The sequence below is a fragment of the Myotis nattereri genome (genome assembly GCF_964212035.1).
Source record: "Myotis nattereri genome assembly, chromosome: 11".
Classification (NCBI taxonomy): Eukaryota; Metazoa; Chordata; class Mammalia; order Chiroptera; family Vespertilionidae; genus Myotis; species Myotis nattereri.
Window position 1 is genome coordinate 11610809 of NC_138086.1, and position 27973 is coordinate 11638781.

Genomic DNA, 27973 nt, shown 5'->3' on the forward strand with positions numbered 1-27973 from the left:
CAGTTCTTTTAGCATTTCTTGCAATGCTGGTTTGGTCATGATAAACTCCTTTAGCCTTTGGTGATAAACTTGTTTAGTCTTTTTTTTTGTCTGGGAAGCTCTTTATTTCACCATCTATTTTAAATGATAGCCTTGCTGGATATAGTAATCTTGGTTTCAGATCCTTGCTTTCCATTACCTTGACCACTTCATGCCATTCCCTTCTGGTTTGTAAAGTTTCTGATGAGAAATCAGCTGACAGCCTTATGGGTACTCCTTTGTAGGTAACAAATTGTTTTTCTCTTGCTGCCTTTAAGATTCTCTCTTTTCTTTAATTTTTGGCATTTTAATATTTGATGTGTCTGAGCATGGGCCTGGATTCTTCTTTCTTGGTACTCTTTGTGCCTCCTGACCTTATGTGACTTTTTCCTTCACCAGGTTAGGGAACTTTTCTGCTATTATTTCTTCAAAGACATTCTCTCTCCCTTGCTCACTTTCTTTTCCTCAAGCATTCCTATGATGTGAATGTTATGTTTTATGCAGTCCCACAGCTCCCTTAAGCTGCCCTCCTGTTTTATAATTGTTTTTTCTTTTTGGTTCTCTGATTGACTGATTTTTTATAACCTGTCTGCCTAATTCAGTGATCTGATCCTCAGTTTCTCCTTATCTGCCTGTATTCCTTCAACTGCATTCCATATTAGCGCTGTGTCATTCTTCATAGTTACTATATCTTTTCAAATGCTATTGAGCATCTTTGCCATTATTATTCCGAACTCTATGTCTGACAAATTTCTTATCTCCATTTCATTTAGCTCTTCTTCTGGATAATTCTCTTGTTCTTTCATTTGGGGCTTTCTTTTCTTTCTTTTTTGTCACCCCATTTTGGCTGCCTCTTTGGGTTTATGTCTGTGTGTTAGGTAGATCTGCTAATACTACCAATCTCTAGTGCTGGACAATGTTAGATGCTGTTTGTGACTGGCCCTGAGTACCCTGATTAGAGCTCTCAGCAATCCACAGCTTGTAGCTCTCTGTGCTGAGGCTGGGTATCTTTGGGAAGGACCAAGCTGTGCACTGTGGTCTGCTTTTCCTAGATGTGGCCCCAGAAGGAAATAAGGCAAATTCAAAGCCACCAGAGGCCCACTCTGCCTGAAATCTGATTGTATTCAGGCTTGATTAGCCTCAGATTATTGGTCACAGGGTGGGGCTACTTGTGCTGGACTTAAAGCTGCCCAAGAGAGGCTAAGCTGTAAACCAAGGCCAGATGCTACTAGAGTCATGTCTGGGGCCACTTAGCAAGAGGTATGGTGTACACAAAGGCCAGATGCTGCTTATTTGTGTGATTTTAGGGAAGTCTGAAGCATGAGGCAATAAAGGCCAGTTGTATGGAAGCGCCTCTGAAAACAGCTTGGATGGGCCCACAAGTTGCATGGGGCTCAGTCTGAGGGACTCACCATGATGGGTTGAATATTGTGAGCCAGATTGATGGAGACTCAGATATGGCACCTGCCTGTTAGCTCTTTGCTCTGGGGGATAGTGGGGACAAACTTAGCAAAGGAACAATGGCTTCTACCTGCACTTTTCTCTGGCAGAAAGCTGCACTGCCTCCACCCAGCTCTTGCCCTGTTGCCAGACAATCCAGTTTCTCCCCATATATCCCTGGTTCATTTTAAGGTGCTGCCCTGGTGCTGGAGCTTTGAGGAAGTGAGTTCGAGTAATCTGTGCACAGGCCCTTTAAGAGGGACTTCCTGGGACTCCAGCAGCCCTTTATCTCCCTCAGCCTCGATCCCCACTGGTTTTTACAGCCAGAAGTTATGGGGCCTTCTCTTCCTGGCACTTGAACCCTGGGCTGGGAGGCCTGGTGTAGGCCTGGGACCCCTTGCTCCTCAGGGGGCCCTCCACAGCCAAGATATCCCTCCTAATTTTTATCTGCCACACAATGGTTGTAGCACCAGCTCATTCCATATCTCTGCCCCTCCTACCAGTCTCAGTGTGGCTTCTTCTTTAAATCCCTTGTTGAAGGGCTTCCATTCAGCTAGATTTTAGGTGGTTCTGAATGATGGTTGTTCTGTGGTTTAGTTGTAATTTTTGTTAATCTCCACTTTAAAGGCAATGCATAGGTTCATGTGATGGTGGTTGGTGGTAGTTGTGTATGTGTATGTGTGTTGGGAACAAATGGGGAAGGGAGCTAATGAGTAATAAATGGAAGGTCAGGCAGCAGGAAGAAGTTACTATTTTCAAATATAAAATAGCATCCTAAATTTGTTTCCCTTTCTGTCCTAAACACAAAAAACTACAAATGGGAAATTAGTGTTTTTTGAGCCTCCAGGAAGAATATTCATTCTTGCCCTGTACCCACCTCCTTTGTAGAAGATAGGAGTGAAGAGGTGTAAGCTGGGAACCCTCCAGTCTTTGGGAAAGGACCTAAAAGAACATTGTACTTTAGAGTCTACTAGTATACTGCTCCCCTGCCTTGGGTCTTCCTATGCTCTGGCTGCTACCCCTCTTCCCTCCAGCATCTAAACAGTAATGGACGGTGCTTTTCACAGGACTGGGTCCTTCTCCTTGATAGACCAGTATAAAAAAAGTAATGGGCAGTGCTAGTCAATCTTAAATCTCTAGCTCAGCTGGCTTAGTTATATAGTTTCTTAACTTTCATGTGTCCATTTTATATATTTTCATTCTGGTGCACATCTCTCCATCATCACTTTTTGGTAAAAAATTATACTAGCATGCCAAATTATTGCATCTTCTAAATTTTCCTTTTTGTTGTTTGTCTATATTTATCTGTTTGTTTACAGTATCAGAGCCTTAAAGCCTCTGATCTTCACTGTGGTAAACTAGTACAAGTCTAATTACCTATTAGCAAACTTTGGATTGCTGGATGTTTTAGTTGTTGCCTTCAAATGTAGTAATGGGGTTGCAGGTTTGATGAAATGCCTCTGAGTGGTGGCTTTAGGAAAATCAAGCTTTCTGTTTTCAGTATTGAATTCCAAATGACTGTGTATTAATGCATCTGTCTCCTGCTTTTTTATTTCAGTACCTACTAGAAATGAAAAGCTTAATTCTACCCCCAGAACATATCCTGAAGAGAGGGGACAGTGAAGCAATAGCATATGCGTTCTTTCACCTGGCACACTGGAAGAGGGTGGAAGGGGCTTTGAATCTTTTGCATTGTACGTGGGAAGGCAGTAAGTAATTTTCTTTTTTTGAAACATTTTTTAAGAGCATGAAAAGATGCTAAAACTGTTTTTTCCCTGATTGTCCATGATGAATAATGATTTGCACATCAATAGCTGTTCCTCTTTGTGTATTCATCACTGTGAGATGGTTAATTACTCAGGCTCTCCATTTCCTTGGTGGTGGTGGGTGTTACTATGGTGGTGCCACCTCAGCAGCTCAAAAAGGCAAGTTTCTACAACATATGCGATGAGTCTGGATGCTCCAGCATAGGAGCATCCTACCAGCTGAAAACCCTCTTTGGAGACTTGGACAACCCCATGCCATTGTGGGAATCTTTGGCCTGGTGTTAGGTCTTGTGCTGGACTCTTATTACCACTTCTCAATGGACTTTCTGGATGGGTTAGCTAATGAGCCACAGTTCTCCTTTACTAGAGTCAGGTGGCCAAACACAAATGAGCAGCAGTTCTGCTTCAGAACAAGAGCAACGGCCATTGGACCCTGGTGTTCAGTGGCAGATTATGTTAGACTAGAGGCCTGGTGCACCAGTGGAGTCCCAGTAACGGATTCGTGCACCAGTGGAGTCCCTTGGCCTGGCCTGTGGGGATCAGGCCGAAATCAGCTCTTCAACATCCCCAAAGGGATCCCGGATTGCAAGAGGGCCAAAGGACCCCACCAGTGCACGATCCGAGCTGGGGAGGGACTACAGGAAGGCTCCAGGATATGTCCGGCCCATCTCGCCCAGTCCTGATGGGCCGGATCCCAGCAGCAAGCTAACCTACCAGTTGTAGCATCTGCCCCCTGGTGGTCAGTGTGCATCATAGCAACTGGTTGAACAGTTGAACAAGTTGAACGGTCGGACACTGAGCGTATTAGGCTTTTATTATATAGGATGGCTGTGATTAGCTCCCATCATTCTGTGTAAGAAGAGGCTCTGATGTGGGTGAAATGTGCCCGTGCCCTGGAGAAGTTCTTGTCTAATTCGGTTTAGTAACCAGTAGCAGCTGCCCAGTGGTTCTTGAGAAGGGAGAAAGTCTTTGGGGTGGAGTGGTCATGTGTAACCTTACGGATCATGTGAGATTGAACCAAGCCTTGAAGAATTGGGCCAGCAAGGACACTGGGAGAATGTAAATTAAAGGGAAAAACCCAAGACTGTGGATTACTGGACATATGTGTTTTGACACTCTGTTATCACTAATTTAAGCAAAACAAGTTTGACATGTAGAATGAGGTTTTTTCCTCCTTTCCTGGGGAAACAAAACAAATATTAGAGTCTTCTGTTAATTTTTTTCGTAGTTCCTCACTACTCTTATCAGCTTTATTAAACTTGAATGTCTCTTTAATCCCTTTAACTCTGTTTGTCTTAGCTGCTTCCATTTTTATTTTTATAATCTGCTCTTCCCTCTTCCTGTCCTTCCCTAACCTAATAGGAATCTAAATTAGAGCAGGAAGAGGGCAACAGTGGGAGGAGCCAAATGGGATGGAGTAAAAGTGAGTTTATAGAAATGGATGGGACTCAAGTTGGTTGAAAGTTTTTTGTTTAGTTGTTTTGAAAATATTTCTTTAGAGAATTAATGGTTGGTCTACCTAGATAATTTACCATTTATAACATGAGGGATGTTGATTTGATTGATGCTTCTACCCCCACCCACTCTGTAAGTGCATTAACATATTCCAGGTGTTCTGGGCTGGTATTTGGATGTGTTAGGACAGCACACTCTACTCAGGCATGTGTGGGCACATGTACAGTCCCCCTTGGCTTCGGTCATTGTTGCATTTAAGATGTTCTACCCAAATAAGACAAAAGGAATTTCTATTTACACACATACACACACACACACACACACACACACACCAAAAAACAAACAAACAGAAAAATCCCAGCAAGATTGAACATGAGAAGCCTCAACCTAGTTGTGGATAAATTAAATGCACAGATTGACTTACCAAACAAGAACATATTCCTACATCGGCATTTTGGAAACATAGTAATAGAAGCTTATCAATTGGATCCAATTGAAAAAAAGTTGTCAGTTCTATAGAAAAGATCAAAAAGGGTGCACAGGGGCAAGAAGTGAGAGAGATGCTGTTAGGAATGGCATAACTAAAAGAAATTCTATGAGAACTAACTGGAAATTCTGTTTGGAAATTAGTTACCCATATTAGCATTTAACAATGGGCAGATGCTTTGAATCAACAGGAAGGACAATGAGATTTCAAGAAATGTGATGTGGCATAGTGAGTTCCAAAATCAAACAAGGGAATGTAATTATTAGCGTAAAAAAAAGATGAATTTTTATACGTAAAACAGTATGGCAAGGCAACGAGAGACCTATAGGAAAGGGAAATTCTGCTCCTGGTTCTTACCGACCAATAGGAACCACTCCAGGGAAGTTACACTGCATTTCAGTTTTCCAAAAGAGACCTGTGAGAGTGCTACTAGCTACCAAATGCCTGTGGAGCACCAAGACCTTAAAGAGTGTTTTGTAGAACTGGGTAATTCTACAGAGGGTTTGCAATTCCATCATGTCATGCATTCTTTCTGGTAAAGTTCTGAGTCAGGCAGGGCAGAGTTGTCCATCTTGGTTGCTCAAGAGAGGAACAACCCTAGCCAGTTTGGCTCAGTGGATAGCATTGGCCTGTGGAATGAAGGGTCCCAGGTTCAATTCCAGTCAAGGGCATGTACCTCGGTTGCAGGCTCAATCCCCAGCCCTGCTTGGGGCGCATGCGGGAGGCAACCAATTGCTGTGTCTCTCTCATGTCAAACGTTTCTCTGTCTCTCCTCTCCTTTCCATTCTTTATAAAAAAAATCAGTGGAAAATACTCCTTCGTGAGGATTAACAAAAACAAAAAAATAAGAGAGAGGAACAGAGCCCTAACCGGTTTGGCTCAGTGAATAGGGTGTCAGCTTGCGGACTCAAGGGTCCCAGGTTCGATTCTGGTCAAGGGAATGTACCTTGGTTGCAGGCACATACCCAGTAGGGGGTGTGCAGGAGGCAGCTGATCAATGTTTCTTTCTCATCGATGTTTCTAACTCTCTATCCCTCTCCTTTCCTCTCTGTAAAAAATCAATAAAATATTTTTTTTAAAACAAAAAAAAAAAGAGAGAGGAACAGATAAAATTGAGTAGAATGACTTGTTGAATGTCATGCAGCCATTGTTGGTGGAGTCATGATATAAATCTAAGTTCACTTTACCTTCACTCCTCTTTTCTATAATATCAGCTAGTTATGCCTTTCCTACATAGAAAAAGGATAAGCGGACCAGTTATCTTTGAAACATTTGCATAAGCCCTCAACTTCTACATAACTACTTACAGGCTGTATACTTACTCCCTTCCTAGTGTTTATAAGGTTAATCATTCTATCTAATAAAAGACAAAAAGGGTAATTGACCATACCTTCGCTACTCTTCCCATTGGCTAATCAGGGTGATATGCAAATTAACCGCCAACCAAGATGGCGGCCAGCAGCCACGCAGCTGAAGGGAGCAGGAGGCTTGCTTGCTTCAGTGATGGAGGAAGCCAAGGTTCCCCGCCTGCCGCAGCCGGGCTCTAAGCTCCGAAAGCAACAAAGATTCAATTATAGAAGCTAAACAAACCCCAGATACCTGCTTTCAGCAGGCCGTGGCCTCAGAGCTGGAGCCGGCTCTCAGCTCCAGTGACAGCAACGAAGTTTCAATTATAGAATGTAAATAAATCCCAGAATTTAAAAAAAAAAGAAAAATAGGAGAGGCTGGGAGCTTCAGTCGCTGGCTAGTCTGAAAACGGCCCTCAGCCCCTCACCCAGGCTGGCCAGGCACCCCAGTAGGGACCCCCACCCTAAAGAGGGTGTGGCCAGCCTGAAAACAGCCATCAACCCCTCATCCAGGCTGGCCAGGCACCCCAGTGGGGACCACCACCCTGAAGGGGGTGTGACTAGCTGCAAATAGCCATCAGCCCCTCACCCAGGCTGGCCAGGCACCCCAAGCGGGACCCCCACCCTGATCCAGGACACCCTTCAGGGCAAACCAGCTGGCCCCCACCCGTGCACCAGGCCTCTATCCTATATAGTAAAAGGGTAATATGAAAACTGACCCTAACAGCAGAAAGACTGGGAATGACTGGTCACTATGACACACACTGACCACCAGGGGGCAGATGCTCAATGCAGGAGCTTCCCGCTGGTGGTCAGTGCGCTCCCACATGGGGGAGCTCTGCTCAGCCACAAGCCAGGCTGATGGCTGCCAGTACAGCGGTGGTGGTGGAAGCCTCTCCTGTCTCAGCAGTGCTAAGGATGTCTGACTGCAGCTTAGGTCTGCTCCCCGCTGGCAAATGGACATCCCCCGAGGGCTGCCAGGCTGCCAGAGGGATGTCTGATTGCCATCTTAGGCCCAATCCCCCGGGGAGTAGGCCCAAGCCAGCAGATGGTCATCCCCTGAGCGGTCCCAGACTGCGAGAGGGCACAGTCCAGGCTGAGGGGGACCCCCCCCCCCCGAGTACACAAATTTTTGTGCACTGGGCCTCTAGTTTTATATAAAACCAAATTTTTTGTTGTTGAATACTGACTTAAATATTTTAAATGTAGAATGAGCCCATTTTTATTAAAAAAATAAAGAAATCCAATTGTAAACAAAGGAAAGAGACTGGAAATTAATACATCTTTAAATAAATTTTAAGTGTTTTTCCCTTCATATTTGTATTTTTCAAATTTTATGCAAGGATATATATTTTCTACAAGCATAAATATGTATATACTAGTGGCCTGGTGCATGAAATTCGTGCATGAAGGGGGCGTCCCTCAGCCCAGCCTGCACTCTCTCTGATCAGAGACCCTTTGGGTGATGTCCAACTGCTGGTTTAGGCCTGACACTGTGGGATCGGGCCTAAACCGGCAGTTGGACATCCCTCTCACAATCTGGGACCACTGGCTCCTAACCACTCACCTGCCTGCCTGCCTGATTGCCCCTATAACTGTCTTTGCTTGCCTGCCTGATTGCCTCTAACCCCTCTGCCTGCCTGCCTGATTGCCCCTAACTGCCCTCCCATACCAGCCTGATCTCGCCCCCCAAAACAAACAAACACTTCTCTCAGATTTGGTTCTGTTTGGTCGTTTTCTATGCCAATCAGTGTCAAAAGCTCCGCCTCCTAGGCAGCCATTGGCTCCTCACAGTTGGCCCAGATTTGGTTCTGATTGATCAGTTTCTATGCCAGTCAGCATCTCTGGGCCTATCAACAGGGCATGATCAGAAGGGCGGGGCTGATCAGCAGCCCAGTGGAGGCCTGGAGAGAAATAGAGGCACGGCTGCTGGTCAGACTGTGAGAGAAAGAGAGAGGCAAGTGCTGATCAAAAGCTGCCACAGAAGCAATGGATCAGTCCCTGCTTCTCCCTTCAGGCCTCTCTCTGGCCCTGATTCACAGCCCCCTCAGCAGTCAGTGCTGGGGCACCATGCCTGCAGTCAGCCGTGGCAACCCAGCACTGGCTGCAGGACTGACTTCCAGTTGGTGGAGCCTCAGTCGTTACTGGTCGTTATGACCCAGGGTTTTATATATTAGGGTATGTGTGTGTATATACATATATATGTTAATTTTAAAAAATAATCTTTCATTACAAGCAATTTGGTCTTTTTTACAAACAAAGCTATAAATCATTCATGCAATGTAGATGAAAGAATACCATTCCAACTCCACACAATTGTGTGCAATCCTTTGCCATTACTTCTAGATCAGTGTCCAAAGTTAAATGGAAACATCAGAGCTCTGGGTTTTGTTTCATTTTAATTTATTTTTTAGTGAGGTGTAATCGACATCTAAGGTATTAGTTTCAGGTATACAATGCGATGATTTCATAATCTATAGTAATAAAAGGGTAATATGCTAATTAGGGCAGACGTCTTTCGGACATCCTTCCGGACAAAGCCTCAGCAGCTGCCTGAGGCTCAGGCAAGCTGTGGATGGCGGCTACTGCTGCCCAGGACCAGCCTGAGGCTCAGGCAAGCCACGTCTGACTGCAAGACCTGAGGCTCAGGCAGCCATGGTGGCCGCCAGTGGCAGCAGCAGCGGGGTGATGGGGGCGGTGCCTTCCCCTGATCAGCCAGGTTGCCTCCGGCAGAGGGAGGCCAGACTGCGGCTTAGGCTGGGGGCCAAGGCAGAGGCAGTTAGGGGCGATCAGGCAGGCAGGCAGAGTGGTTAGGGGTGATCAGGCAGGCAGGCAGAGCGGGTAGGGGTGATCAGGCAAGCAGACAGGTGAGTGGTTAGGATCCAGTGGTCCCAGATTGCGAGAGGGATGTCAGTCTGCCGGTTTAGGCCTGATCCCTGCCTGCCTGAGATTGGAGAGGGTGCAGACCAGGCTGAGGGACCCCCCTCTCCTGTGCATGAATTTGGTGCACCAGGCCTCTAGTTTGTATATATTTAAGATCTACTCTCTTAGCAGCTTTCAAATATGCAACACAGTGTTATTGACTATAGTCACCATTGTACATTACATCCCTGTCACTTATTTATTTTATAACTGGATGTTTTTACCTTTTGACCTCCTTCACCCGTTGCACTCCCAAACGCCTATGGTAACCACCAAACTGTTCTCTGTATTTAGGATGATCTCTGGATTTTAAATCTGAGGACCTGGATCAGAATTCTGACTTGCCTGCTTACAGTGGTATTTACTTAATTTACCCAATTTTTGAGCACTGTGAAGCACTCCTGATATTGAAAGCCCCCCACCCCCACCCCATCGGTGGGCTTCCACGCAGTTGAGCAGAGGATGATTGTAGCACCTGAGCTGCTCCCTCTCCCTCCTGGAGTAGGTAATGGGCTTCCCCTGGGTCGTGCCTGAGCGCAGGCCACTGCACTTCCTCCAGTGCACCACATGGTGGTGCCTTTTGACATCTCCAGCCTCCCAATGTAGGTTTTCTTCTTTAAATCAGGTTTGTCTTCCTTCTGAAAGTTTAGGGCATCCCCCAATTTTCTTTCAGTGTCCCCTTTTCATTAATAGGGAATTCAGGGAGAAAGGTAGCAGCATCTAATTTCACTAGTGTCCATGTTAAAAATGAGTATTTTTTTGGTCAAATTTTAATTTGGAGATTAAAAAAAAATTCTGTCAGAAGTGTTTAGGGGCCGGGATGGAGGTTTATTTTGCTTTCCTCTTTAATGTTGTGTGCTTTTTTAAAATGCTGGAGCATTAGTCATCTTGTGGGATTAAGTGAGTTTCTCAACAATTAGGCTGAAATAACTCAATTTTTTTTTTTTTTTATAAAACCCCCAAATCCAGCTGATGCATGGCAGAGATTGTTTGGGTTTGAAACATATGGTGGTTAAAAAAAAAAAAAGAGTCCTCAAACCATCAGCATTTCAAAGGTTTCTAAAATGTTTGATTCATCACTGTCCTAGCCCTTGAAATTACACAATATGGTCCTTAAATTCAGGATAATCAAGAAAGGGGGAAAGTTTTAATTTACAAGATTTAAAAATATGTTTCTTAGTTCATTACACAGCTGCCATCTTATCTGAATTATACTTGTTTTAAACACTGTAGGTTCTGGTTATTCTCTCTCTCACACACATACACACACACTCACACACACACACACACACACACACACACCACTGCAAGTATGAGTTGAATATAAAAAGCACATATAAATGCAGGATTTTGCTTGAACTGGGTCTTATTTACAATGGTATTGTGCCTTTTGGGGCCCTATTTTAAATGGCACATCTTCTGTCTTAACTGTATTAAATACTGATGCGGCCTTATCTCCTTCCTACCTATATCTTTTCAAAGCTGTTTTGGTTGCATTTATTTTATAAAGCAAGGTAGTCTGCTAACTTCAACTGTGAACTTTAATATTTAACTTTATAATTCTATATATCAGAAGACTAGTATGCCATGGGGTACATCACTTAGCCTTTCTTTGTTTCCATTTATTCCACTTTACCAAGTAAGACTCTTTATTTTCTTTCTGGAGATTCCCCCCACCCCCCAAGAATTCACTAAATAATGTATAAGATTTGAAGGTGGTGGTTTTTAGGAGGACTAAGGCAGAGTATTTCCTTTGAGAGGAGAAAGTAGCCCATTGTTAAAGCAAAGGATGAAATTCTGATTCTAATTTATTCTCTTTGAACCTAATGGTAAATGCTACTTGCTATAAGATGTGGGCCTTGGGGCATTTCCTCTAGCTAAACCTTTCCTCCAAAAGGCTGGCGGCACCTTTGGGGCTGCGGGAGGAGAGATCCCCACCCCCAGGGCACCATCCCTGACAGCTAAGGTTTTGTTTCTTGGGAGAAGCAGTGGTCTGCTAAAGTCCCTGGTGATAGTTACCATTTACGAATAGCCAGTGTCCAGCTCCAGGGCAATGTGCTCCCACCTTCTGCCCACTGAGCCCAGCTTGCTCCTTCATGTTATTTAGTCTTGCTGACTGACCACAATTTGGATCCACCTGAGTTTTTAAAAATTTTTAAAAAGGAAATTCGCTCTTTCTGATTGTACATTAATTTGTTCATTCCTTTACTCAACAAAAATTTATTGAGTCTCTCCTGTGTCGGGCATTGTGTTGGGGATACCAAGATGAGTAAGACTCTGAAATGCTTTGGGAGAAACATGTGTAGGTGAATACATATGTACAGATATACTCACATGTACATACACGTGTGTGTGTGTGTGTGTGTGTGTGTGTGAGCAGTACTGTCATGGAAGTAGGAGCAGAGTGCCAGAGTTCCTAAAAAGTTATGAATCTGCTGTAAATCTCTAGAATTTCTCTTCAGAATTAGAGTGGAACATCATTTAATCTAACCAAAGGAAACTGATTTCTCAAGGCCACTAACTAGATACTGAAAGAATGTGGACCAGATCCCGGGCTTTTGACTTTTGTACTTTCTCTATTGTCATACCCAAATGTCTCACAAAAGACATAGCCCTCATGGGCAGTTTCCTACAATGCAGTAAAAGGTGAGAATATAAAATTTGTATTTTGATGATAATTTTCTATTCTATCATTTGTACTTCTAATTGTTTACAAACAAGCAGTGTTTTTATTTGTAAGCTAGAGTATGACCTAATAGAGAGACCATGAACCTGAGGGTTAGTAGAAAGGGAGGGGAAAGAAGAAACTAGCTTGTATTAAGCAGCCAGGCACTGTGTATAGACACCTTGACCTCTGCTGTCACACGTAGTCCCTTTGACAGCCTCACCAGGTCTGTGATGTTCTCATTCACAGACCAAGAGACTCGACACAGATTAATGACCCACCCAAAGACATGCAGTTGTTAGCTTGGTCGAGTTCAGCTCCTTCTTTAGCTGTCACACACACACCCCTCCCCTCCTCCTCCAGATAAACACAGCCCCACGGATCTCTCCCATCAGGAGCTGTCACAGTGGGAACGTTCACACATATTTTCATGATTATTGGCGCATCCACTTTCTGCCCTGGGCAGTGAGCTCTGTCAGTGCAGGGACCACTTCTCTAAGATCCTTGCTGAGGAGGACGTTCACATGTTCAGGAGGTAGAGCTGGGACTCAAATTCAGTTCTCACTGGTATAAGTAATCTGTCTGTATGGGGTCTCTGGATCCTCTTTGGAAAGACAGCATAGACAAAGCATTACCTTCTATCCTTGTCTGTTTCACTGGGGAAATCAGGCATGAACTTGTTCCCGCACCATCCTTCTGTCCACTCTTTGGTTCTGTTGATGCTTTCCTCCAGTATTGGTGGAGACTGTTTGCTGTGCACCTCACTTACAGGCTAGGAGCCCAGAAAATGTGTCTGTTCCGGTGTAGAAGGCAGCAGTGCAACCCCTCAGACTCACTGTGGGGGGGCCTGGTGTGTTCATTAACTGGTTCCCGGTTCCTGTCACCCCCAACAGGGGCACAGCACAGATCAAGGTAGGGAGCGATGCACACAAAGGAACAGACAGCTGCCATTTGTGTGCCATGTAGTATACGGAGTACCCTAGCTTTTTTGTTTTGTTTTTAAGCAAATAATATATATCTTTAATTTCTTGGAAATGAGTGTTTTCTCAGAAAAGATTTTTAGGAGGTTTGGGATCGCACATAAAATAAATCAAATTCATAAAATAGATTAAATGACCTTATTTTCCTTCATATTTGCACTGCCATATCAGTGTGCTCATATTTGCTCTTGCAAAATTTCTGGACATTAAAGCCACGAGGTTCTCTCGGAGCAGTTGAGGCACGTTTTTGCAGGGAAAGGCCCAGGAGGTGGAGGCGAGGCTGGGGCGGCATGAGCAGCGCCTCTTCCCGCTCCAGGCTCACTCTGCTTATCTCACAGCTGCACTTCCCTGACCCTGCACAGCAGGGTGGCTGAAGGATAGAATTATACAAACAGAAACTGCATTTGCTTTTGTTCAGTGAAGCCAAAAGTCTTACTATTATTTTATGAACTCGATGTAAATAACAACTGACATGAGAAAGAGCATGATTTTAAAGAGCACCTTAATACACATCTTTACAATCATGGCGGTGGGGGCCAGGGGGGCAGTGCAAGGTGTGTGTGTGTGTGTGTGTGTGTGTGTGCCTTTTTAAGCTGTATATAATCAATGTCTCCACCCTCTCCAAAAAGACCAGAACTGATTAGAAGAAAAAAAGCTACCTTAATGCATGTAAAAATACATTTGGCATCTGATTGAAAAGATACCAACTAACCATTTGATTTCCATGGTTGACAACTCTCAAGATCTTGTGCTCCTGCATTTCATTTTAAGAATTACTCCCTGAAGTACAAACTGACTTCAAATTTTGAATAAAATCTAGCATTCAAATTTATAGTCACTTTGAAAACTGAGGGTTTATTTATATCATTAAACCTGAGCAGATTCTTAACTACAGCAGCCCAGTTGTACATGGAGAATCTGGATTTTAAGAACAAAGAAGAAGAAGAAGCAAAAAGAAAAACTTTCACATACATTTTTCTACATATTTGGGGTATTTTTAAAGGAGCCATCATTTATGGGAAATAGTATTAAAATCCTGCCGTATCGCAGTTTAAATTTAAAGGTGCTACTTCCCAGAAAAGATTTTGGTGTATCCTACAAAGGACTCAAATGATTTGTTCGGTTTTGTAGTTTTTTCCTCCTCTTGCAAGCTTAGTTCTGTTAAGAGAGATGCGGTTTCTTGGAGTGATCCCTGTGTTCACAACCGGTATGGAGAGCTCTCTTGGCTGGTCGCGGGCAAAAGTCATCTTTGTTTGCATGAAAGTTAAGGTCTGACTGAGCCAGGGTGAGCCTTTCATTTAAGAACAGTTAGAGACTGGGGTGTTCTTAATGTTTTAATCTCTGCTTAAGAGGTTTCTGTTACGAGAGGAAAATTGATAACATTTTTAACTCAGCAAACTGCCAGCAAACTGGCTCTGCCCTAATCCGCGTTTCTAGTGATTTATATTCTCCGTGGCAATGTGCTGTAACCTCAGAGTGATACCACTGTGGTGTAGATTGACTGCATTCCAAATGCTGGAATCACATACATAATGTTTTTACTTTTAAATAATATTCAGACACCAGAATAAATACCATATGTGCACCGATGCTGGTTACAATGGAACCTTGTCATTTCTTGTGAGGGAGAACATTCTTTGTTTCTGATTCCTGTTTGAAATAAGTATGCAAAAAATAAATACATACATTGACCGCATTTTGAGAAGGTTTAGGTAATCACACAGCTAAGGGTGTAGCTACAATTCCTTGAAATGTTGCATTAAAACTAAAAAGAATCCTGTGTTGCCACCACCCCTCTTTGACAGGCATGAAGGCAAGGATTGATATCCAACATTTCCCAGTGTGGGGCTCAGTTTTTATATTTTATATCTACAGCACTCTGTAGTTAAAGGACATCTGCTGAAGAAAAATCACCTCCATGAGCACTGTTCATAGGAAATGTGAGACTAACATGCTGATGACATGGTCACAGGGAGAGGAACACAGGTGATATAGGAAGGGACGGATTGATCGGAAAGCCAGGATTCAGTGTGAGACCTCATGTCATATGATGCCACAAACGCTGAATTGAGGTGGCCCGGCATCAAAACACAATCTCTCTGGATCCATTCTTTCCCACATGATGTTGAAGGTTTAAATGTTTCATAATGTTTAGAAATACCTCCCAAGTCAGGCATTTTTAGATTTTTGTTTTTATCCATCTTGGTTGGAATTCTAATCCACCTAGATAGATTTTAAAATGCCTTTCATATTTGTGCATCTACAACAGGCTCCAACAAGTCAATCCACATTTTTTTCTTGGGGAAGCATTTCAATGCAGGTTTGTGCTGTTCTCATTAGTTGAACTATATTGGATTAGTGCTTATGGCATTTTAATAATATTTTGTAGATGAGGAAATTCTGGGCATCGGAATTGATGGCTTCCCTACTCCTTTGCACCCCATCCCCACCCAGTTTTGTGAGGTTTGCCCAGAATATATAGTGAGATTAATGTGTGAGTCATACATCATAATGCACCTCTGACAGCTTATCTGGCAGTGACTCAGAGTTTGGGGAAATCTTGCATCCTTTCTAGGAGTTATTTGTAGAAGTGTTCCCCATTATGAAAATGCTCAAAAGTTGAGAAGTTCTGAGACAAATATTGAACCTCTAACATACTGTCTCTCCTTTCAGCTTTTCGGATGATCCCTTATCCCCTAGAAAAGGGGCATCTCTTTTATCCTTACCCGATCTGCACAGAAACAGCAGACCGAGAACTGCTCCCGTGTAAGTCTCCCCTCTCTTTGTCTTCTGCCCGTGAGCAGGGTGCCTGAGTGGGGGTGGGAATGATAAATGTCTATAATGTTCCTTGTCTTTTATTACTCTTCTCCCAAACCCTGTGCTTATTTGATAGCATATGCATTAAAGTGAGCTACGTGAGTGGGTTTGGCTTCCTGCTCCTCTAAATCTCTTCAGATTTGTCAAAGACAAAGACACCCCACCCCCAGGACTGAAATTTACATGAAGAGGCATCGTGTTGGCCTGAGCACAGAGACCCCTACTTTAGGGCTGATGTTGATTGGGCTGGTCTAGTGTGCAGAGTGCTGCCTGGCCTCTCCTCCGGCCACAGGCAGTTCGCACAGACTTCAGGGGAGCTGATGAGTCACTGATGGGAGAGCAGCACAGGACCCTGGCACCTTTGCCAGAGGTGGAGTTGTGGGGCGGGAGGTGTGTTCTCTGTGGTGCTGCAGTACTCTTGGCCAGAGGGATTCCCGCGAGCACCTAAGAGCTGCACGTAGTGAGTTGCACACCACGTGCGGAGCCCATGTGCAGCCTCCGCGCGGTATGAGCGGGCCTCTGCCCTCAAGTGCCGTACCAGCCGGGGTCTGCCCATACCACATGTGGAAAATACGATTTGGTTGACTGTAACACGACACCGTTCTGACAATTTGGGGTAACTAGTTATTATCAAATTATACTGTGCATGAGGATCAGGTCCAGGCTCTTCGTGTGGCCCTGACTTAGGATCTATTTTTCTCCCTCAGATAATGAGCTCCAAATTTTGGCTAGTCCTTCTTTCCATCTCTCTCCTGCCACCCCTCCCTCTTACCAGCCCCAGTTATATCATACCTCATAACTGTAACATATTTAAATACTTTGCCCAGAGGAATTGTGTAACGTTGGAGCCCTGAGTGCATAGTAAATTGTCCAACACCAGCATTATTGAGCCAGTCATAAATCTCCAACATGGTGGGGTCTGGGTGCAAAACGAATCTCTGTCTTAAATTGCAGTGGCAGGAGGTGGCTCACTTGCCTCCTTGCTAGCTAGCCCCAGTGTACACTTCGTTACTGAGGGAGCTGGGAGGCCTCAGTGACATGTTGTTCCTCGCTGGCCGAGTCCGATTGTGACAAGGGTCTGGTGTCTCACACTACATTAGATTTGATTTCAGAAACCCCTCTTATGGGCCATACTTTACCTTTTGACTTCCCCTTCAGGGAGATCCTTGTTAAAGTTTCAGTTTTCTGGTATGAGAGACAGTTTTCTGAAAAGTACACTATTTTAAATGTTTTAGTTGAGTCCAACTAAGTTTCCATGGGGGTAGATTCACTGTTACGACAAGATTACAGTTCTTAAAAGAAACTTTACAGGAATAATTTTTATAAGCCTGAAGTAGGAAATTATGGCTCACATTTATTTAATTGAATGCAGTGGTCCAAGTCTGATCTCCCCTCAAAAGTTTGGGGGGGCTGGGTTTTGAGAGTGAGGATATGGAGAAAGTCGCTGTTGCCACAGTGGCCCCGAGTACACTTCCACCCACGTCTGAACCCTAGCAGGTTGACTTCCCCGGTTCAGGTGTGTGGTTGGTTAGCTTTGCCCCTCTCTCCCTCTCGGCCCCTATCCACTCTTAGTTTCAGCAGAGTGGATGACTCTTAGGGATCTAAGTAATGAGAGCTGAGCAGTCAAGGAAAGGCCTTTACATCTTGGATTTCCCGACGGAAGTGGAGCACTTGGATCCTTTTGGTTCAAGTGGCAATATTGTCCACATGCAGTTGCATGGTTTCCCTTTACCAGGGCCTCGGGCAGCTGGTGCTGGCCTCTCAGGGAGGCCAGCCTCCACCTCCCCTGGTCAGCACCCCCTCCAACCAGGTCACAGGCAGCCACAGAGCCACAGGAAGCAGGGAGTCCATTTTCTCAGTGGTACAGCTTTTTGGTTTCCCCAAACCCAGCATTTGAAATGTAAAAGTTATGGGAGATGCTCTAAAGAGCACCAGTTATTTACTTATTTATGTATTTTGGCGCTATGTTCATCATCACGAGTCTCCCGCAATTGTGCCAGATGACCCTCATCTCCAAAGCCCTGGCCAGCGAAAGAGGTCCTGCTGAACGCGTCTCTCTGTCCGGGCGGCCCCTCCACCAACGTGCCTAGCGCGCACCAGGAAAAAGTACCAGATGAGCTGATATCGCTGCCATATGATGGTTAAAAATTACCGGCAGGCGAGAAGCTAGAGACAGGCTCTTTTCTCAGTGTACTGACTTTGGATTTTCCAGGTTGTATACAATGAACATGTGTTTTAGAATTTGAATAAAGTTTTGTTGCCTTTGTGTTCACTTTCGAGAAAGGAATATTATACATTAGGCATAGATGGTGTTGCTGTCCCTGCCCATGAATGTGTGATATCCCCACATGAGCTCTGTCATGCTCCTATAGAGCACTGACAGCTGAACATGGACTTGGGAGAAGCAGTTAGGCAGCCGAAGGCTGGCTGCAATGTTGACCATGGTTTGTTCAAGTGCCCTGCCTTTTTCATTTGCAACAGGCTTCAACCACAGCTCTGAAGAGTCCATCCCTCATATAGAAATTCCCTGAGAATGCTTGGTGTTCCAGCCTTGATATTCCCTCTGATCTTCTCCACAGCTTTCCACGAGGTCTCAGTTTACCCAAAGAAGGAGCTTCCCTTCTTTATTCTCTTTACTGCCGGACTGTGTTCCTTCACAGCCATGCTGGCCCTCTTGACACATCAGTTTCCGGAACTTATGGGGGTCTTCGCAAAAGCTGTGAGTATTTGCCAAGAGGGAGGCCTCAGGGAAGGGGAGGAGAAAGCAAGAGAAGCAACATAAGAGAAATGGGGTGCAGTTGCATAGAAAAGGATATGCCTGTATTGATCATTTGCTCACTATTTAATTTCCTTATCATCAGTGGAATCTAAGGGCTCAGGCTCAAACTAGAAAGTGTAGATTGTTCGTTAATGTGTGCCTTACTTTGTTTCCTACACAAAGAGTTCTCAGCAGTTTCCCCCAAATGCATAAGGTCTAAAAGGATTAAATAAATAACGAAGGGATTCTTAGCAAAATGAAATATGTCTGGGAGGTTATTTAGTTTTGTATAATTGAATGACATTATTTTCAATCTTTAGATATTAAGAGTCTTTTTTCAAGAAATATGAGATTTACATTTTCAAAGATGGTTTAAATTAAAAATTTTTAAATAATTACAAACGTTGGGCTCAGCAGTCGCCAACCGGTGGTCAGCGGACCACTGGTGGTCCGTGAGGTCCAAAAGGTTGGCGACCGCTGCTTTGGCTTATTTGGGAAATGAACTGAGAGGGTGTGAAGAGCTTGTAGTAGTAAGAAGTACACAGATACGACATTTAGAAATATGTAAGTCCAATAAGAATCTTTAAGGAGGATTGTGGAGAGAAGCTTTAATCAGAAAAGCCACCAGCAATTGACCATCAAGAACCACTGTTTCCGTGTTGAAACTGACCATTTCGACCTGCACACACAGGGTAAGTTAACTGACTTTGCCACAGATGAGTTTTAAACAGAAGAAATAAGGAAAAGCATATCCATTGTTTTCCTGGAACTCCTTTCTGATTTCAAGGCGAATGGAGTCAGAAAGGATGATTTTTATCATAGCTGGGTTGATTTCATCCCTTTCCAGATGATTGACATTTTCTGCTCGGCAGAGGTCAGGGACTGGAATTGCAAGAGTACTTTCATGTGTTTTGAAGATGAACTGGATTTCCCACCGGGACCTCAATCTCAACATTTCCAAAACTGAACTCATCACCCTTCTTCCTCACCTCCAAAATCGCTCCCCTCCTGTATCTCTGGCCTCCACAGTAGCACCCTGTCACTCAAGCCAGGGACCCAGCAGTCCTCCTTGCTGTTCCCGCTCTCACTCCCCACATCCCATCTGTCCAGTCTCCAAAACCTGTTGGGTGTAACCTCCTAAGCCACTAGACATCAGTCAGTGTAATTCACATCTTCTCCTCCTACTGCCATGGCCTCTCTCTTAGTTTAGGTCTTCGTTATTTCTTGCCTGGAATCCTACAAGTCTTAAGCGGTCTCCTTGCTTCCTGTCTTATTCTTCGCCAGTCTTTCTTTCATACTAACACAAAAATGTGCTTCCTAAATTGCAAGTCAGAGCATGTTACTTCCTTGCTTGAATTTCTCCAGTGGTTTCCCACCACCTTTAAGATAAAACCCCAGCTCTTTAGCATGGCATGTAAGGTCCCTTGTGATCTGGCCCTTGTTTGCCCCTTCAGCCTCATCTCTCCCAGCTCTTTCACAGACACTGCTCAGGGCCAGAGGGAATTGCTCAGCCTTCCCAGATGCACCAGGGTCTTGTTACCTCAGTACCTTTGCACATGCTATTTTCTTTGCGTGGCATGGTCTTTCCCATCACCACCCCCACTTGTCCACCCTACTAGTGCCTCTTTATTCCTTTATACTCAGCTTTCTAAATTTCTCTTAAGCTGAGTTAGATCTCTCCTCTATGATCCCACAGTATTTCATGCATACCTATATGATCACATTTATTGTATTATATAATTGTTGAAAACTTGCCTGTCGCCCTTTTAGAATGGGAGCTCCTTGAGAGCAGGACTGTGTCTTCCTCATCTCTGTATCCCCAAAGCTATGCATAGTGCCTTGCACATAGTAGCTTTCCAATAAATGATTATTAAATAAATAAATGGTAGTGGTTTCTGCAGAAAGAATCAGTGTAAAAATCAGATGCAGCCTAGCATTTCTTCTCTTCTTTTATACTTGTAATTATCGACTCTTAGGGTTGAAAGGGACTTTAAACAAAATGCCTTCAACAGAAACATGATGGAGATCATGTAGACTCATCTTGAATCCTTTCAGCAATGGGGAGCTCACCTATTTAACATCAAAGTCCATTTCATTGTTGGGTCACTCAGAACTTTTCTTTATCCTGATAAAATTGACCTCCCTTTAATTCCCACTATTGTTCCTACTCCGCCCTCCAAAACTATAGTAAACAAGCCTATTTCCTCTTGCAAATTCTTACGATAAATAATGCATTGATGGCCACCTGGAACTTCTGACTACCTCCTCTTTTCTCCAAGCAGAGTATCTTAAATTTCCTTATGTCTTCTGTACATGGCATGATTTCTGTACCCAGTGAGAATATATTTACAACATTAGATAATTACTGTTCCTCCTATGTTCATACTCTCTTAAACATTTTAAAGGCATTTTTGTAAAAGTATGTTATTGGCCCCATATTCTCCATTAAACTAAAAACTAGCACTTGGTGGGAGTTTTGGATTAGAATAGAGATTTTCAGCCTCTAGATGCATGACATTCACCTGGTCCTACCAGGAATTCAGAATTGTGAGGCTTAGCACCAGGAATCTTTTTAACGAGGACCCCAGATGCTGATGACGGGTTGAGGACCACATTTCCTTTCAAGAACGTTATGGCTGTGTGGGGTGCTATCAGAGCGATTGAGGCGAGCACTCTAGGAATCAGTGGTTCCCCCAGGCTGCACCTGGGAACCATCTAGGGCCGTGGTCGGCAAACCGCGGCTCGGGAACTACATGCGGCTCTTTGGCCCCTTCAGTGTGGCTCTTCCACAAAATACCATGTGCGGGCGCGCACGTACAGTGCGATTGAAACTTCGTAGCCCATGCGCAGAAGTCACTATTTTGTGGAAGAGCCGGTATTTTGTGGAAGAGCCACACTGAAGGGGCCAAAGAGCCGCATGTGGCTCCCGAGCCGCGGTTTGCCGACCACGGATCTAGGGAGATTGACAGTTACTATGCCTGCCCTCACCAATCCCCAAGGGAATCTGGCTTGATTGGTTAGGGATGCAGTTTGGGCATCTGAGTTCTCAGACACTTCCGAGGTGACTCAGGTATGGAGCCAGCCACGGCATTGAATGAAATGACTCATCTCCGGACACTGCGCTAAGTAGGATGGGATTGGGAGGACGGGGACAGTAAATAGCGGACTGGGTGTTCTCCGGGAAGGCTGTGCAGCCCCGAGTGTCCGAGATGCGTTCATTGTGGTGCCAGACAAGGGGCACTCTCCTTATTTAATGTTTTCAAGTTTTGATTTTGATCAAACGATTGAACAAAATATAAGTTTGCTTTGCAGGGCTCATCATATTTTATACCCTACCAAGGTGTGGGCGTTTGGTCAGCTCCTTGTAATATTCCAATATGACTCAGATCAATTTGCTTCTGCTTTTAAAACTCTGTCTGGAGGATCACATTCATCTTGCCCTTCATTAAGGTTTAACAGTTTCCAAAATGTCTGGAGAGACTTTGTGAGGAAGGAAGATGGATGGCCTGAAAGAGATGAGCCGTGTCGCCCTCCTCCTCCCCACACCGCCCCTGTAGTCTTCCCCACATCACATTTTCACCCTTGTCACTCCACAGGGCCCCTCACGAAGCCTCCTGCAGGTTATCACAGCTGCCCTACAGGCTGCCTCCACCCATCTGCTGCTCGTGAAACAGACTTTCCCAGCCCTCGCCTGCGATACGTCCCTGGGATAATGACTTTTAGTAGATGCAGAGATGGCCCTGCCACCCCAGGCCACATGCAGTGTGGAGGCTCTGTCGTGTGTTTACATGTTGATGTGCAGCCAATAAGGAGCCCAGCCTATGGGAGCCCTTGGAAGTAGTGAACGAGAGCCTTCAGCTGGCTCCCCTATCTAATCTACCTCAATGACTTAGGACTCACTCCTCCTAGAATGTTTGGCTCCCAAGATAAGGTGCCCATATAAATAAGTTACGTTCCAGCCCAGCCCCTGAGAGGACGTGGGAAGGTCAGCCTTCTGACCCCTCTGCTTTGAAGGGCCCTGTCTACCCCGCAGTCTTTCTCCTTCCTTCCCAAGATGAGCCCGCTGGCTTCTGACTCTTGTCTTCCTTTACAGGCCCTGCCCTCTTTGAAGTCTGATATTGATTACAGTGAAATGTCAATTGTCTGATTGCAGGGGGCACCTGGAACTTATTCAGATAAGCAGAGGCGTTTCCAAGGTCACTGAGCATGTTGGGCGCCACCACCTTCTTCTGAGTGACGGTGCTTCAGGAAAAGGAGGGTCAGGCGATTGCAGTGTCACTCTCCCTTTTTCATTTGTTCAGTTGCGTTTTCTCGCCACCAGACACTGATTGACTCACGGCACATCTGACCGTATATCTCTGCCCTCTGGACAGAGGTTTTGGACATTGAAAGAGAGGAGCCGTTCCAGGGTTGCCTGGTGCTGCGCACTCAGACTTACCTCTCTACGCGGTAAACTTCCCAAGTCTGCGAGTGAAGCTGCTGTCCCTCTATGTGCATTGGTTGTGTCTCTGGCCAAAACATAAAAATATAAAAGGACTGATCTTCAAACATGCAAAGAAATATAAATGAGCATCCCAAGCAAGATGGGTTCTATCAGACTTTTTTCTAGTGCCTCCAATGAAAGCTGCTGACCTTCATTTAGTTTCTAAATGAGAGGGCTCAGCAGCTTCTCCCTGAGGGTGGGGTGTGGGAAGGAGGCTGGGGGGCAGGGCGCTAAGGAGGAAAGCAGCTTAGTAATAAAGTGAGCGCATCACAACTGGGAGCTGTAAGAAAACTGGGGTCTCTTTTCTCAATTTCCTCAGGATGGAACATTCTAGATGCGAGCTAGAGCATTCAATTATCATATACCTCGGAGGCAGGGGGACTTAAATCTCTGTGGAACCTTGGTGAGAAGGCAGGTGGGGCCCAGGGAGGCAGGCCCCATGGTCTTAGTGCACGTTGGGGAAGAGGAGTAATTACAGACATCAAACGGGGAGAGAGGCTCACCTCTTGATTTCCAGAGGCCTTGCCGTTTGCACTTGTTACCCACGTCAGGTCAGTGCCCAAAACAAAGCAACTTTGTAACAACATCCCCATTCATTCTGCTGCCCAGGCTGAGGCTCCCTGAAGTCTCCACGTTACAGAGCGGGGAACAGCCCAAGTGCAGACCTGAGCGCGCCTTTCCTCTGACGCACGCACGCACGGCACATGCTAGTACTTCGGTAGTTCCTCCCCCTCAGGCACACCGTCAGCAGTTCTAAATCGTTTCTGGTCAACTCTTTAGGATCTGATCATCTCACCAGCAACATCGCCTGTTCACTAGCCCGTCTTCCAACCCCTGTCAGAATCTCTGGTTTATCCAGACCTCTTTAGCACCCCGCTCCTCTTCATGGAAATGAGCATTATAGGCAGATGCTGTGATTTAGGAAGCATGGTAGTCTCTGAACACATAAAAATAAGTTTAAAATGTGTATATATTTTTAATTGTATAATGTTATCCTGTTAGGTTAATGCAATCAGTAGACCTGTTCCATATTATCCTTTCATAACCAGGATTTTACAAACTCTTTCAGAGGAAGTAATTACTCCTTTCTGGGCCAGTATCTCTCGTGATGCCTTACAACTTCGTTCAACTCTAAACTGAAAAGGGTCGGCATAGGGAGTCATTCTGTAGGGTGAGCATCTAAAGTGGTTCTGTGCACTCAAAGGCTAGTTTCAGAGGGTGACTGGAGATTGCCTTATACTGTATCTAGCATGCACTTGAAGAAGGAAAGAGCCATCCATCTTTGCTCAAGTGCCTGTTTCTTAACTACAAATCCAGCCTGGCTTTTAGGCCCTCCCTCGCATCCTTCTAACTACTTTTAAGCTCTGCCTGTAACTCGTCCAGCTAAGCTCGACCACTTACCATCTGCTGGTCATACCAGTCGTTTCCCGTTCTCTTCCAGTTGTCTATTGGGCCTGGAGGGTCCACTTACTCCTCTTTCTTTCCTTATCATCCTTCCCCATCTCTCCTTTTGATATCCAACCCCCCATTGGGGTCTGTTTCAGCTGCCTCACTTTAAGATGTTCCGATCCTTTCACCAGGAAGCATTCTCCCTTTCTGAGTCCTGGTGCCCCTGTTCCATCCTGGTCTACCTGGCATTGTTACTCTGCTGGGTACAGGCTGGTGCCGCTCCCTCCAGTCCCAGGCTTTGAGGTTCCTGACAATAGCAGCTTTGTCCTACACTCCTTTATGTCTCACCCAGCGCTTAAGAGCCTCACTGAGCAAATATATGTAATGGAGGTACAAGACAGCAGGAGAAAGGCTCCAAGTCTTACACTACCTTGGGTTTTCTTTACATCCTCACACTTGATGATCCAGCTGTAATGTGTCACAGGCCTTCCCAGTTTGTACTCTACTGGTTCTTTTTAAAAAGGAGGAGGAAAGATTCTGAGGTCAAATGAATCTGGGAAGCTTGCCTACCATACCCTTCCCCGAAGACCCACAGTCTGTAGAACACACGACCCGTAGAGAGGCCTGTTCTGACTTCATGAAGTGAACTGTCCACTCATTTTCTGACCTAAGAACCAAGTCCGCCCTCTGCATATATACTCACGTCACTTCTATGGGAAGTTCTTGGTAATATAGACAATGATGTGCTATGGACAAGGGATTAGGACAAAGGACTCCCCAGTACTCAGACCAGGTATTGGACCCTAGTGAGATGATAACTGGGTTCTGAAGAGACAAAGGGCAAAGGAACCTCCAAATGCCCCTTGTGCCGGCTAGGTTGGGCCCCTCTTCTGCCAAATATTAGATGGTTCATGAAGTGAAGGCGGTTCTTCACAAGGACACAATCAGGACAGTTTTGAGATTACGTTAAATGAGTCTCCGGCGAAGCACTTGGGTTTCTTAAAAGGCACAGTTAATATGCTAAATTATTCTCTGCATGTAGAGCAGGAAGTTTAGTAACCAAATGAAATAGCTCCCCAAGTTCTCCGAGCAGCACCTCTTGAACAAGGACATGCTGTTGGCAGGCTGACCGGTTGGCTGCCCTCCTCAGGCTCCCATGATGCACATCGTGATGCAGGTTGCCATGATGCAGGTGGTTCAGAAATGAGCATGGGCTGCACAGGTGTTTGAGAGACTATAGGATCCAAAGCAGTTCACAGCCATACAACATTGACTTTAAAAATTCCCTTTTTCACTTAGTGAGTTCCATACCCAGCTTGGTAAGCAGATGGTCACCATTTTTAACTCTTGTCACCATGTTAACTCCTTTGCCCACTTGCTACCTATCAATCCCTTTTGAAGGTCATCTGCATGGGCAGCTAGGAGATCCTAAAAGCTAATGGGAGGACTCAGAATTGTGGGGCGGCTCTCAAAGGGGGCTGCCAGGAGACACTTCTGCCTTTACCTCTGAGAGTTCAGGGGTGGGGACTGGAATGTAGGTTTGAACATCAACCAGTGCTTCCTGTAGAATAAATAGGAAGTTGCAGCTTTTTGAGGCTTTTATAACACAGAACTTTAGATGCAAACCTGGGTTGGAGGGGTTTATTTTATAATCTTGAATGAGATCTCTCCTGACAGCTGCGCCTTTCTGCTCTCTCTGCAGTTCCTCAGCACTTTGTTTGCCCCCTTAAACTTTGTCATGGAGAAAGTGGAAAGCATCCTCCCGTCCAGCCTGTGGCACCAGCTGACTCGAATCTAGGGAAGCCCTTCGTCCTCCCACTCTCTGCGCCCAGTGGACTGCACCAACGTTTCCATGCTGATTCCTCCCAGAGCACAAGAAAGCATGACTTTGAAAAAGGGAAGCCATTTGGAGATTTAGAACATTCATGGGCTGTCTGTTCCATATTAAAAGCTGTTTTTGTTGTACAAAATTTATTAATGTTTATTTCTATTATTTCCTTCAAAAAAGAAAAAAGTCAAAAATAAACTTTTGTGTATTGCAGTAACCAGTTGTGACCTTTCTGTGTCTTCCAATCCTAAACGTTTGTGTGTCCCCAGTAAACCTGCAGGTTTACTTTGCTTATGAAACCCAGCAGGCCCTTAGAACTCCTGCCATCAGTAGCTTAGAAAATGGAATCTCTTTGGCTCAAGAGTACCATCTTTTGCAGCCCCAAACTGAACGTCCTCACGGACCAAATGCACAAAACAAGCTTCAAAATGAATGACAGGAAGTGCGAGTGAGCTGACATGGATGTGCTATAACAGGTTGTTCCAGTTCAGACTCTACTCATTGACTGAACTCAGCACTTCAGTTCTCAGAATCATTTTGTTTTGCTTTCTGCCAACTTGTGAGAAGAAAACTTTTGATGAGGGGCTGTAGACTCAACACTTTGTTGTAGAACCTGACCACTTCACCTACATTGCCATTTGAAAACGTTTTCTCAGAAGGGTACTTTATTTTTAGAGCTGTTTAATATTTACAGAAAAATTGAGCACAAAGGTCAGAGAGGCCCTGGCTGGTGTGGCTCAGTTGGTTGCAGCATCATTCCTTGCACTGAAAGGTGTTGGGTTTGATTCCTGGTCAGGGTACATACTTAGGTTTCTGGTTTGATCCCAGGTTGGGGGAAAAAGCAACTGACTGAGGTCTTTCTCTCTTTCTCATCTCTCCTTTCCTCTCTCTGGCAGAACATTCTGTGAGCGAATGCCATTGGAGAGCTTTGCTTCCCTTTTGGGATAGAGGTTGATGGCTTGGGGTTCCTTCAGCTCTCCTCTGAGTAGATGTTTTGTACCCACAAGCAGGAAGGTTGGATAGCAAATGGCTGGGATCAGGATGGATAATTTTGCTTGGTTGTTGGCTTCCTTGAATTCTGTAGAAGCAATTGCTCTTGAAGTAGGGAGTGATCACATGTCCTCTGAGTGGTTCTAGAACAAGACTTCTGGACAGGCTAGAAAATCTCGTTGAAGCTCTCTGGATGTGCTATCTCCATGGTATCATAGGCTCCAGGATTCTGTATATTCTCTGGCAGTGGAAAGAGCCGTGGCGTCAGAAGGGTATTTTTTTATGTCGTGTGTGCATTGCTTGGAATATGAGCATTCTTTGAGCCTTTTAGTGATCATTTGTTCTCACCACTTTCAAAAGCTCCCTACATGATTTACACCTGCTAGAGCATCTTGCCGGAAGCCGGTCCATCCTTGCTGCTTGACACAGTCGCTGCAGGGAAGAAACATCTGCACAGCATATGTTTCAAGGGACCTGGCATATATGGCATACTGTTCTTAATATGTTTGCTCCCCTTCTTGGCGCTATGTGTTTTAACCAAGGTCACCTCTCTGAGAAAGGTTGTTTCCCCAGATAGGGATTTTTCCCTGAAGTTAGGGAGGGAATAAAACCCCTTAACTAAGTGCCAG

General features: G+C 44.9%; 1 protein-coding gene across 4 annotated transcripts in view; it reads left to right on the forward strand.

Annotated features, from left to right (window-relative positions):
- Positions 1-26571, forward strand: part of ST7 (suppression of tumorigenicity 7) — a 308904-nt gene extending 282333 nt beyond the window's left edge. For all 4 annotated transcript variants that reach the window (XM_081102061.1, XM_081102062.1, XM_081102063.1 and 1 more), the window contains 4 exons: positions 3017-3167; positions 15753-15845; positions 18476-18615; positions 26229-26571. In XM_081102061.1, coding sequence (XP_080958187.1) covers positions 3017-3167; positions 15753-15845; positions 18476-18615; positions 26229-26324 — 480 coding nt within the window. In that variant the 3' untranslated portion in view covers positions 26325-26571. The remainder of the gene's footprint in view (positions 1-3016; positions 3168-15752; positions 15846-18475; positions 18616-26228) is intronic.
- Positions 26572-27973: the final 1402 nt, after the last annotated feature.